The 12,893-nt window shown below is 34.9% G+C and overlaps 1 protein-coding gene across 2 annotated transcripts; it reads right to left on the bottom strand.

Moving 5' to 3' along the window:
- Positions 1 to 4,404: 4,404 nt before the first annotated feature.
- On the bottom strand, positions 4,405 to 12,276 carry LOC7481208 (ABC transporter G family member 28). Of its 2 annotated transcripts, XM_002303741.4 has the most exons (13): positions 11,768 to 12,276; positions 11,587 to 11,663; positions 10,714 to 10,989; positions 9,513 to 9,576; positions 9,272 to 9,418; positions 9,006 to 9,114; positions 7,905 to 8,818; positions 6,748 to 7,044; positions 6,106 to 6,585; positions 5,768 to 5,916; positions 5,223 to 5,512; positions 4,917 to 5,050; positions 4,405 to 4,814 (listed from the first exon to the last, which is right to left on the bottom strand). In XM_002303741.4, the coding sequence occupies exons 1-13, from the start codon at positions 12,007 to 12,009 to the stop codon at positions 4,658 to 4,660; spliced, it is 3,336 nt and encodes a 1,111-aa protein (XP_002303777.3). In that variant the 5' UTR covers positions 12,010 to 12,276; the 3' UTR covers positions 4,405 to 4,657. The 2 variants fall into 2 exon arrangements, with proteins under 2 accessions (XP_002303777.3, XP_024453010.2); XM_024597242.2 differs by lacking the exons at positions 11,587 to 11,663; positions 11,768 to 12,276 and having other exon boundaries at positions 9,272 to 9,431; positions 10,714 to 10,790.
- Positions 12,277 to 12,893: the final 617 nt, after the last annotated feature.

Genomic DNA, 12,893 nt, shown 5'->3' with positions numbered 1-12,893 from the left:
TTACAAAACTAAAAGGACTACAGACTCATAATCTACTCCATGTTTTTTTAATTACACGTATTTGCTCATGTAGCTAGCTAGTGGCATCAGTCATCACGAAACCAGATCGATTCTCCAGGCAAAAGGAACAAGAAAAGAAGGCAGGTAGGATCGGTGACGTGTCCCCTTTTAAATATCTGACTAGACTCTTGATTAATCTCTTACGAGCCATTTTCTATATCATGTTGAAAAGAATACCGAGCACAAAATTATACGCGGAGTAAGCCATGACGCGACCTAGCTATATTTTGACATATTCACTTGGCGTGGTAAAACTTTCTTTTTAAGAGAATTTCAACCATATTAGTTAGTTAGCTTTGAAGTTTCTAGGAAATTTAGCTTCTGACAATTATATAGAAACAGAGATACCTGTTTCTTTTGAGTTTTAAAGGTGTTTTTTAAAAAAATTGAGATTTTTTAATTTTTTTTTCTTTAAATTAATTTTCTCTATATTTTTCTATTATTTTGATGTGTTAATGTAAAAAATAATTTTTTAAAAATAAAAAATAATTTTAATATATTTTCAAGAAAAAATACTTTGAAAAATAACCACTATTACATTCCCAAACTTCCTATAAACATACAAAATTATCCGAGTTTGGCAAACAAGTGTTCACCAACAATTATTATAAAATATTATCATTGGAATCATTTGAGAGGAAACAAATTAATGTGACCTACAAATTGTGAAAATTAAGAGTGTGTTTGTTTTTGAAGTAGTTTTTGTAGTTGTGGTTTTTTTAAAAAATAAGTTTTTAAAAAGTATGGTTAGTTGGATTTTAGATACGTGTTTGGTAAAAATTATGGTTGAAGTTTATGTGTAATAAAAAATATTTATAAAATGTTTGGTTTGTGTTTGAAAGTGTGATTGCGATTGCTTTTCAGAGTGGTTTTTACTTGAAAATGCATCAAAATAAATTTTTTTTTAAAAAATTATTTTTGATATCAGCGCATCAAAATGATCTGAAAATACAAAAAAATATTAATTTGAAGTAAAGAAAAAAATAGAAAAATTTTAAATTTTTTTCAACAACGCTTTTGAAACGCGAAAACAAACAGGGTTGTTGAAACTCAGTTAAAAAACTATGTAAAAACTGCTTTATAAAAACTATATTTTAAACTTAAATTTTTAATAAATTTCATAATATAAAATACAACTTAATTTGTTATCAAATACTTTATTATGTTTGTTGCTCCACAATCACAAAAGCAATTACAAAACAAACGCAGAAAAGAGAGTTGTGTTGAATGCAGAATATTTGCACGTTTCGACTTTCGAGTTGAAAAGTATGTATATGTGGATCAAGGAGAGTTCAAGGACGGCTCTAATCCTCCAAGGTTTGAAAAGTTTCTAAAATTATTGCTGAACGTATAACAATTTTTTATGTACGAAATATTGGCTTCCCAAGATAAAGATTATATATTATATGCTCTTGCCATCCACTCAAGCCCGGTGATTATTATACATGTAATAAAATGAAATGGTGCTTCTAGATTAGATAGAAATAGTATAATCGTATATTTTGTCAATTTCTTATACTGTATCAATGATAAAATTATAATTTTTAGTTTTTATTTTCTTTTTATTTTTGCTAGAAAACAAGTTTTTTTTTTATATATTTTTTCTCATTATACATGAATGTCACTTAACTTTAGTGATTATTCTATTCTTTTGTTAGGTTGAAAATTAACTTCGAACCTTACATGTTTTTATTAACCCATATAATTTTTACTTTAGTTTATTACAAGTTAGTATTGATTTTTTTTATTCATGGTTATATTTCTTACTCAATATCAAAAAATACATTAATAATATCTACATATTAATTCTTTCGTGTCGGAAAAAAATAAAGTCGGCCTGCAGCAAGATGAGCTGAATAAATATGTTAACTATTTTTTTTGTATTTATTGGCACAAATGATTATCAATATATTTAATTAAATATATGTATAGACATTTTGATTTATAATTAAATTAAAAAAAAACATATTTGAAATGTTTGAATATTTATATTTTTACCAAAAAAAAAATTTATCCGATACAGGATCAAGTAACTAGTTTGTTTCTAAAAATAGAATGCGATACAGGGATGGTGGAGAATGATTGCATTTGTGTGCTCAGTACTCCTAAACGTAATGGACCTTTGTTGAAAGGAAAAGGTGATTAAGATGAAGTAAATTAAGAGATTATACAGATTGAATAAAAGGGGTTTGGCCTTTTTTTGGGACATCATCTATTATAGAAGCCAGTTATCAAGCAACTGTGTTATAATCTTACAATTTAATTAGCGAATGCATCCACATGTCAAAATAAAAAAAATAAAAGGGAAATGAGTTTGTTTTTAGAGGTCACAAGTTCGAGCATCATAAATTTTAGGGTTATTGAAGGTTTACCTATCATTAACTTCAAGAATTTAAAAGATTAATTGAGATGTATGTAAGGAAATATGAATAATTACAATTACAAAAAAAAATAAAAAAAATGAAAGGGATTGTTTGCGTTTGTTCACGCTGCACCTAATCAACAAAAACATGTTTACGGGGATTTGGAAATATATATTAAATCTTGTACAAATTAATTAAGAATCTACTATCAAAATTAGTACTAGGAGCACATGCTTAATGTCTAATAATTTTTTTTTTTGAATTTGAGAAAACCTTACCTTTTGAAAAGTACATTTTATAAGCTCAGGGGTAAAATCCTGACTATCCCAGATTTTATAATAAAAATCAGGACTAGGAGCACATGCTTAATGTCTAATACGCTACATCGAATAATAGAAACAGCGGTGGCTGGTCAACATTAGAAAATTTGGTGGAGCATCTTATCTATCAATATTGTTATAATTCTATAAAAAGTAGTGTTTACAACTGTGATTTGTCTCTGCAATAAAATCCACGTTGAAGTTTCTTCGATCGAGAATGACTAGTCTAGTCAAATTTTGCTGACAAGTAACCCATTACCATCCGGTCTTTATTTTCCTTTTCTCTTTGCTTTGTTGGTTTTTCATTGGCCTTGACTCTATGGTGCTCCATGGTTCCTACTGGCTACTGTTCTTCTTTTGCTGGAGTCTATGCTGCCTCCACTTGTCCAGATAGTTTCTTGTCCTCGTCGCCAATGAGCTTTTGTATCTATCGCCTATCGGGTGTTTTTCCCTTTTCTTTTTAAATTTGTGTGGCTTTTTTTTTTAAAAAAAGAAGAACAAAAATTACCTGCGATCACTGCGGCACTTTTTGCTGCTTGGGACTTAAGTTTGCTTGCAGTATAAATTATTTTAGCTACGTTACTTTACTCTCTCCCTCTCTCTCTCTCTGCATGCAGTTGCTGAGGGTTAAAGACAAATTGACAGTGTTGGGTTGATAAAAAAAATGACATTTTCAAAGGTTTTCTCGTCACAAAACACGAGCATTGTAATTTTATCATGTTTTTTAATACACTCGCACAAAAAAAATATTAGGGTGTTATTTTCTTAGAATTGAAACATGCTTTTAGAATGATAAGATAATGTTGCTCCGGAAAGTTTTTTTTTTTTTATAAAAAAAAACTAGCTAACGAGAAGAAGGTTCGTATGGCCCCTGGTTTTATAGTTTGTAAATATATCAAAGGTGAAGCATGTGTGTATGACTCCTAATTTTTTAGTTTGTAAGTATAATTCGACTAAGTTTTCAAGCAAGCAGCCATGTCCCTGACAATAGCATATTAAAGCAGAAACATTTACATCATAACGTGTATTACTTGCTGCCATTGCTTTCTTGAGGCCTTACTTCCAAACATACTTTTCAATACTGTTTCTTTGAACATGACGGTAGAAACAGAACACGCCACTCCACAAAACAACGTGATAATATCTGTATCTGCCGTCAATATATATCATATTTATTTCTGTTGATTTTCTATCGTATTTTTCTTTATTGTTATATTGTTATATAAATGTTTAAGTCGACCTCACAAGTTATAATTGATGTGTTCAAGGGTGGAACTGCAGCATAGCTCTGAGGGGCCATGGTTTTTGTCGATTACAGATTTCTTGGGGGGGAAAAGGGGTTCAAGCACTTGTTCAGCTGGATGCAGCCATCGAAAATGGAACTAGCACTTGAGGAGTTTCTATTAAGACAATAATCATCTTACCTTGTTTACCTCAATGCTGCTTTTTTGTGTCAAAATTACTGAAGACATTCATGTACAGTTACATATTTTTATATTTTACAATAGAAAACTGTCCTGTTTTTATTCAATTTATCTCACATCTACCTTGAAGTCTCTTGTATTTCAATATTCAGATGGCAAAAGAGATTATTATTTTCTTAAATGGCGGTGCAGTGTATCCCTTCTATCCTGTTCATCAAACACAAAACCTGGAGGGAATTAGGCAAAGTGTAATAGATTTCTATTCCTGGTGTGTAATGTTGTAAGAAATAGGGAAGAAAAAAGGTCCATCTGTCTATACAAATCATCACGCAGAAATGAAGCAGAGGTACCTTAGTATGGTTTAATTTCAACACTAATCTACACCCACATCAATGTAGCAGCGTGGCTTTAAACTCGATCCCTCTCAAATAATCTATATGAGTTGGTATTTTCTTTTCTATTTTGTACAAAAAGAAAGCACAGAAAAACTTCATTTCCTGTTGACGGTAATCAAAATAAAAAAGGCAGCAACACGACTAACTATGCCAGTCAAAACGAGGAGGATTAAAGACCGATACCAATGACCTAAATCATACCCACTTTCCATGAGTGAACCGCACCTTGTTATCAGCCAAACACCATAATATCTGGATGGCACAATATTCAGAGGTTAAGGAACTGGTATATTGCATGCAAAAGACAAATTAATTTTCACATATGGAGAAGGAATAGCAAGGTCAGGCACAAACCTTTTAGCATTTGATATCACAAATGCTTCCAGCGCCCACTTAGTATAGCACAAATTAGATATATAATTCACAACGCCATCATTTTCAGTACGGGTTGCTATCAGGGTCAGAACAACCGGAAGCAGCACTGACCACTGCACGACACAAAAAATGCCTTGTTAGTGCAAGTGAAAACCATTTCTATTTGTGTATGTGGATGATTTGGGTGTTTAGTATACAAGGGTAATGGATGATGGATTCATGTTTTGTCAACTTGATTTATGGAGATAACGAGTTCTGAATGCAAACTGTTCTTCAAATGCTCACCAGTTGGGCTGGACCTGGTTCAAAGAAAATGGCCAATGCATAGGCTATTCCAGTCACACAATACACCAGACAGATTAAGACTATGTAGTTATCGAAGACTGTTGATCGTGGATTGTTGAAGAAGTAGAACATTGACAGATAGACAAGTGGCTTGACAATTGTGCTGAAATGGTCTATTGTATCCTTTGCAAGAAAGTATGCCAAGCTGCTCATCCCAGAAGATCTCTCTCTCCAGTAATGTAGCTTATCCAGAGAAAATGACCTCAAAGCCGCGATCTTACACAGTAGTGCTGAAAGTCCGACAAAAACACTTAGACTGGTGAGAATGAATCTTGTACAAAAGTGCACTTCATAAAGGAACATAGGGAAGCTGACTTTCAATTTAAAAAGGCGAATTGGCATGTAAAGCAACAGGCACCTAACAGAGTGCAGATTTTTTTGTTACAAGTTACCCTACATTTTCAACATCAGAAGCCTAGGTCCCAAGCAAGAATATTCTAATGGAGCCTTGCGTATATAAGAACTTGGAGATTTCGATCACTTACAAACTGCAATGACGGTGTATGTGTAACCAACCACCCCAAAAGTTTCATCGCTCACTTTAGCTAGTGTTCCTAAGCAGATTCCAGCTAGCAATAAAATCAAATAATCTACAGCTTGTGCCCTTGCTTCTCGTAGCCGCTGCTTTCCAACCCTGCAACAAGTCATTCAAGAAGATTATGTTAGCTTGTTATGATGAACACAAAGTCAATAAAAATAATCATCCCAAAATCAAGTTATCTCACTTGAGAGAACTTCAATTAGCACAATCGCTATTATCATTATAATAGTAAAGGGTTACACTTTACATGCAGCACAGATAGAGAAATGAGATCGCTCTTACCTCCCCAGGAAGTATCTATACTGCTGATATACTCCAGGGCTTCTCCGTTCGGATAAGTCACCTGATTTCAAAACGTTGGGTTTCAAGTTGTCTTTCTCTGACTCAACATTAGATTTCAAATCATGCCAAAAATCTCCAGCTAAAGACCCTGTTTCAGATCCAACTTCACTTGCTCCATGAGCAGAATTTTCACTGGAGGATGCTCCCAATCCATCTGTATTCTGCAGCATATCCATTGGAACAGGGTAGCCATTGTGAAGCATCCATCTAACTGGAAGTTGCTTATAGTTCACCCCTGATTTTGGTTTCGCTATGCCCTCCAAAATATCAATGAAGTAATCTGGAGGATTCACGCGCTCAGGTACAGTAATTCCAAGGCCAGCAAAATACTCCTCGACTTTCTTGGCCGATCCGTGATATGCTGTCAAGCCACCTTTAGCTAGAAGTATCAAATCATCAAACATCCTGAATAATGTATAGCTGAAGCAACCGAGAAAGCAAAGGAAGAACAGGAAAGTTAATATTCTCTTACGGCCACTATATTACATAATCAGAAATCTCTACTTATTGGAACAGAGAAAAACTTGAAATATAGCACATCCCCAAGAAACACAACTCTTTATCGTAATAGGAGTAAATTACCTTGGTTGGTGTACAACCATGCATATGTTTACTCCTTCAAGAGCTTCGCGTCGAAGAGCTCTAAGTAGCAACAGGGACGATGAACTGTCCAAGCCTGATGTGGGTTCATCTAATATTAGAAGTGAAGGTTCCATAACCATTTCAAGACCAACGTTGACACGTTTTCTTTGACCTCCAGAAATTCCTCGCTTTTCCACCGTCCCAACCAGAGAATCTCGCACTGCCTGCAGTCCCAAGGACTCAATAACTCTTTCAACAACTAGAACCTTTTCTGGTTTTGGTAGATCAGCAGAGAGTCTGCAATAATAATAATAAAAAAAAACCAGAAAATGTATTCGCTAACTTAATCAGAAAGTTTATATAACAAAAACCCAGTAAACAAATATGCTAAAAAAGCAAGTACTATTGAACAGCCGCAGCATTTGTGACGGTGAATTTATGAACGAGAGGGAGAGAGAAATATCTAAGCAGCATGAGCAAATCAATATATAAAGGGTATGGCTTTGAGAAAGGGAGATCTAAGCAGGTAGAGCAAATAAATACTTAACAGAGAAGGAACAGAGAGGAGAGAACAATTGCACATTCATGTTGTGTTGAAGCAAAATGCCTACATATATGAATGATGCCAAGCAGATTGAAAGAAGAAACAGAAAGGTTTTCTCTTACGAGGAAAAATATTTGGCACACCATGTCGAAACTCCGAAGTTTCAGGAAGCTCCAATGCCATCAGTTGGAATAACAGATATGTTTAGAAAATTTTAGCACAGGTAACTTCTTTTGTTTGGTAGAAACAGTATATATATGTGTGTACAATCGAAATTGACCACCTAATGCATAAAAATTTCTAGAAATGTTCTTAAGTTTAAATGTTTACCAACTCAAACATCTACGAGTCTGAAATGTATTAACATGAAAATCATTTTACAGTTTCTGTTGTTAAACAGTCCCTGGAAGCCAGGTTCTACTTCCATCTGTTAGGAAATTGTATCTGTCCATGTTGGTTTAACTCCGGAAGGACTAACATTAGATGAATTTATTTTGCTGAATACATGAAAACTTGTTGGATGTCAAACATTGACTCATCATTCTGAGGGCTACATGAATTGAGATTACCAAAACTGGGGTTAGTAATGAATGGTGAATTAATAGTTGAATACCTGCATCTTGCACTGAACCAGAGATTCTCCTCCACTGTTAGGTTTCCATGCACAATATCATCTTGAGGCACAAAACCAATGATTTTCCTGTATGCTTGGATTGGTTCCATCTTACCATTTACAAGAACCATACCAGACATGGTGCAGCCAGTTGCTTTTCCAGTCAAAGCAGAAAGAAATGTTGTTTTTCCAGCCCCAGACGGACCCATGACAGCAGAAACTCGGCCAGGTGATAATTTCCCAGTCACACATCTTAGCAGATGTTTGTGTTTAGTCGTCAAAGTGAGGGTTAAATCTTTAAAAGCAACCTCAATAGAAGGCCTTTTCCTGATTTCGGTATCGTTAGCCATTGAAATTACCCCAGAGAAGGTCAAATTCTTGTTCTGCTCCTGCATAGCTTTCTCCCTCTCGATTTGTCCATATGCATACCTGAACATTTGACTCTGAGTATGCAACTGCTTACCCCTTGGTGCATTTTTTCTGATATTTTTATCTCCAATTTCCAAATTAAAGCCTTCGTGACCCTCGGGGTTGTTCTCAATATCATCCAGCATCTGTGAGAGGTTGCTCTTTCCCTTTTTCTTCCCTTTTCCAGATGATTGCTGAGATGAACTGCTTACCGGCATGGGTGGTAAAGCAGCATCCGATCCGGGTTTAGCTTGACCAAAACCTTTTAGCTGTTCTACTGGCCTTTTAGACTTTGTACGAGAAAATGTGCGTGACAGCTGGGTTTGTAATCCAATCGCACCCTTCTTGGCAATGTCTCTTGCAGATTTCCATTTTTCACGAGCTTGAGCAGTTTCTCTTACACTTTGAACTGCCTTCTCCCTTGTCTTTGCTTGTCTTCTCTCTCGAGTTGCAAGAACTTGATCAGAACAGTTATAAATAATGATAAGCAGAAAGCTTAATCCAGCCTACATTGACAAGTGAAGCGATTAGATCTGATGGTTGTGCACAAAAGATGACCTATAATGCAAACTTAGATCATGAGAATATTTCGTGTTTAAAGTATATCATCAATATTTCCCACCAACAGAACATGTAGTGCCCAATAGTGTTTCATTACTATCATGAAAGTTGGAAGGTGAATCGATGACTCACGAAAAATAAAATGCCATATGCAGTGATATTCTGATTTGCTGATTGTGTTTCACAAGTTGCCAGATTAAAACACCCTGTTTGAGACGTTGAACCAGTCCTGCAGTAATGTCTGAAAAAAAGCTACTTAGTTTAATTAGTAACAGGAAAAGCAAAACAGATGGCTGTGATATGTTTGAAGCAAAAAATGCCAACATCAAATTAAAGAAGAGGTGAGACATGCAATTCAATAGATTACTGCTGGAAGTTCAAGGATAATTTAACAATACCCACGACTGCATGGAATCTCTTGAATTGTGGACGGACAGTATGATCCTGCTGAACAGAATATTTCGCTACTACTCAAAATATCAGCCCAAATATCCGCTCCACCACAAGTATGGTTTGGCTTTCCTGGAGGCAATTGGTAATGATATCTGCAAAACATTTCTGCTAATAAATATTAATGTATGTATGATAAAGAAGAAAAAACTTGAAAACTACAAAAGCACAAAACACGAATGAACTTACGGGTCGCATATGCCAGTGGTTTTGTTCAGTTTTGCAAGGGGACAGTGAGCACCCAGTGGGCAAGCTTCAGAGACAGACAGAAAATGCCAACATATAAAGAATATTAGTTGTGGCTCAATTAGGAAAATATGCACAAACAATGAATCCAACAAACTAACTTACCAGAAAGAAATCAATGTAAACAACAATTTAAAGTTCAGAACTGAAAGCCAGAAACATTGTTAAAACAATTCAACATATATAGAACCAAACGGTGAATGCCTTTTATATGTGGGCCTCTAATACAATCGTTGTTGTTTTCCAAGGACACTCTTTTAAGTGGCAGTGTCACATCTCACTATTATGCATCAGACAAATTCCTAGATGTTTCAAAAAGTCCATGTCCTAGAAACAGGAGCGGTATATACATACTAAGGAGATCCATTGACTTGATACAGACTCGAGAGTTTATACTAGTACTTTCCTAGACATATCTGAATGAACACTTCGGTGAAAACGGAAAAGTGAAAAAATAATCATCGAGGAAGCTTGGAAAGTGAGAAAATAACTATCCAAGCTTCAAAAATAAATAGATACTTTCTAGACTTTTTTGTCCATTGGATCATCTTCTATTTTCTGGTAATGCATGGACAAAATATGAAAAATAAGTGGTTTCTTCATGCTCCCTTTCCTTGGCAGAAGTTTATAAAATTGCAATTAGAGACTCAGACTAGGAAAGTTCATTTCATCAATTTTCCTCCATTAAAGGTGAAAATACTTTAATACTTTCTTATTGCCAACGTACTAATTTCTTGCCAGTTTTTGCTCTTCAGAAAAATGGGACATGGGGGGAGCTGAAATGAGTATTCGGATGGAAAATAGAGTCTTGCATAGGATATATAAGGCCTATGATTCATCTAGATTCTGGAGTGGAGATGTGCAAACCACATCCCCGTACTCTTTTTAAGGAATATTGACATAACATTCGAAGCTATAATTTGAATGGTTTCATCATTCATGATGTGAGGTACTCACTGAGAATGAAAATACAGGAGAAAAAAAGAAGTGGTCACCAGTCCAATGCACGCAGATTAAGAAGATCTACTCATGCTAATAAAAAACTTGTAATTAGCCCAAGGAATGCAGCAAAAATACCAAGGGCACATAACAAATGCAATTCTCAACTATTTCCATGGTTGATGATGGTTTTCCAAATACTTACGTATCATGCAAGTAATACCATGAGGGCAGAAGAAACCCTCACAACAAGCTGCACAATTTGTCGTTCTAAAAGGCATGTCCTTTGAATTTCTGAGGTCAACCTTTTCACCTTTACCAACTCCACAAGCCCATCCTGGCTCACACCCAGAAACCCATGAACTCAAATTACAGTTCTTGTTAGGTTTCAAATAATTGCTTTTCTTTGCTCCTTTTTCAAAGAGATTGTTGAAATAGAACTTTATTTCTGCTGCTGTGCATGTACGCCTTAGCATGTCTCCTGAAGCACCAAAATAACATGAAAAATGTCGGGAACATATTACTACAGAAAGAAATTGGATTAATAAACTAAGGGGAGTAGCAGGTATTTCAATAATATCGTTTCTTTATGAACTAAGGCAAGTACCAAAGTACATCGATCCGAGTAAGATAGTAAACCAAGAATTTAAACTTTAATCTGTTAAATTAGGCATCATAATTTGCTTTGTAATTGAATAAAGGAAAATTAGCAGGCATGCTCTATGCTCTATACCTCAACCCTCTTTCGTTGAGGGAACTGCTATGGCTCTATGCTCTATATATCGACTTCTTCTAAAAAAAGACTGCTATGGCTTTTTTCGTATAGGCTTTTTATATTGCCTTCAGATACTTCCATCTGATTAAGCAAATACTCAAATCCCTCTTTCTTTCCAGCTTGTGAATTGGTTTTCCATAAGGTAAAGGGAATTCAAACAAAATATCCATTGAGCTAATTAAGTTGTGTAGCATTCATTTAAACCCCAAAAGGCAGATACCTTTATAAAATACACACAAAAAAAGCAGTCTGGAACCTTAATCAAATAATCCTTGTTTTCATGGCTCCAAACTTTGTACGTACCTTTTGTCTTCTTGGCGCAATTGGATATGAATTGTGTACCTTTGGAGAAATTGAATGCCATATTCCAATCTTCATCCCTGCAAATCCAAATCAAAATAGAAAATTACCTTCTTTTAATAATCAGCTTCCATTCCTGAAATCTAACATTACATTTATACAAAAGAGTGGCTGAGTTATCTACACGTCTGTTATGCAGAAACCAAAATATTTGACAATATCTTGCTTGAACACGGAGGTAAAATTTGAGAAACTCTTGTAAACCAGCTCTGAAAATAGCTCCTGTGTGGCTGGATTGTCATCATAGCCACCGATATCTTGACAATAAGCAGGGCTCAATGATAAAGCAAATGCAACAACAAAGATGGATACAGAGAGAAAACAACAATGGTCGTGTCTTAATTTATTAAACTTCTCTCTACTCATATCTTTGTTAAGAAAAAAAATGTAACAGTTCAAGATTCAAAGATGTTAAAAGTAACTGACTGACTATATCGTAATGTATGTGGTCGAGTACCTACGAGGAAATAAAGATTGTTAAGAAAATGTAGAGGAAATTAAGGTTGGTAGGAGGTGGGTTTCATGAAGAGGAAGAGAGGAAGTGGAAGGGATGTTGATTTTTGGAAAATAGGGGAAATAGAGGCCTCAGGATTTAGGGAGGAGGGTAAGGTTTGGTTTTTTCTCGGAGGAAGAAATGGCAGGGAGGAAGAGTAGGAGATTCAAACAGTTAAGCTGTCTGTTGTTGTTTTAAATGGGAGGGAGACCTACCATCTATCAAATTATTTTTAACATTGTCAAAAGAAGCTGTAGGCATCCGTGTCCCTCTTCCTCCCAGGTACAAGTTAATAATAATTAAAATAAATTTTTTCTTACGTCCTTCATGCATATTTTTTAAAAAATATTTCATAAATTTCTCAACACATTTATGATATTTAACTTTAATCAAATATCATAACGCTCCATCCATCTAACAGGAAGATTAATTAACAGTGGTTGAACCACAAGCAAAAGAAAATGATTTTGATGAGCACTGGTATTCTTCCTGAAATAAGATTGAAATCTGTTTTTTTTTTTTGGTAAGCAGCACAAGAGACCAGTATTGGATTTTTTCAGAAGATTTTTCGTTTTTTGAACCACTTCTAGAAACTGATTCAAGAATCGTTTTCCGACTTTGCTTTTCTTTTTCTTTTATTTTTGGGTGGATCAAGGGAGGGGGGAACCAGACTCGGTTATACCAAGATAGGAGTCTTTATTACTAGGCTACTCCCACTTGTCCATATATTCCTTGACTTCAACACTTGGGTTTGAGA

Source organism: Populus trichocarpa, chromosome 3 (assembly GCF_000002775.5).
Source record: "Populus trichocarpa isolate Nisqually-1 chromosome 3, P.trichocarpa_v4.1, whole genome shotgun sequence".
Classification (NCBI taxonomy): Eukaryota; Viridiplantae; Streptophyta; class Magnoliopsida; order Malpighiales; family Salicaceae; genus Populus; species Populus trichocarpa.
Note: the sequence above shows the minus strand (reverse complement) of the source record. Positions and strands in the feature narration are given on the sequence as shown.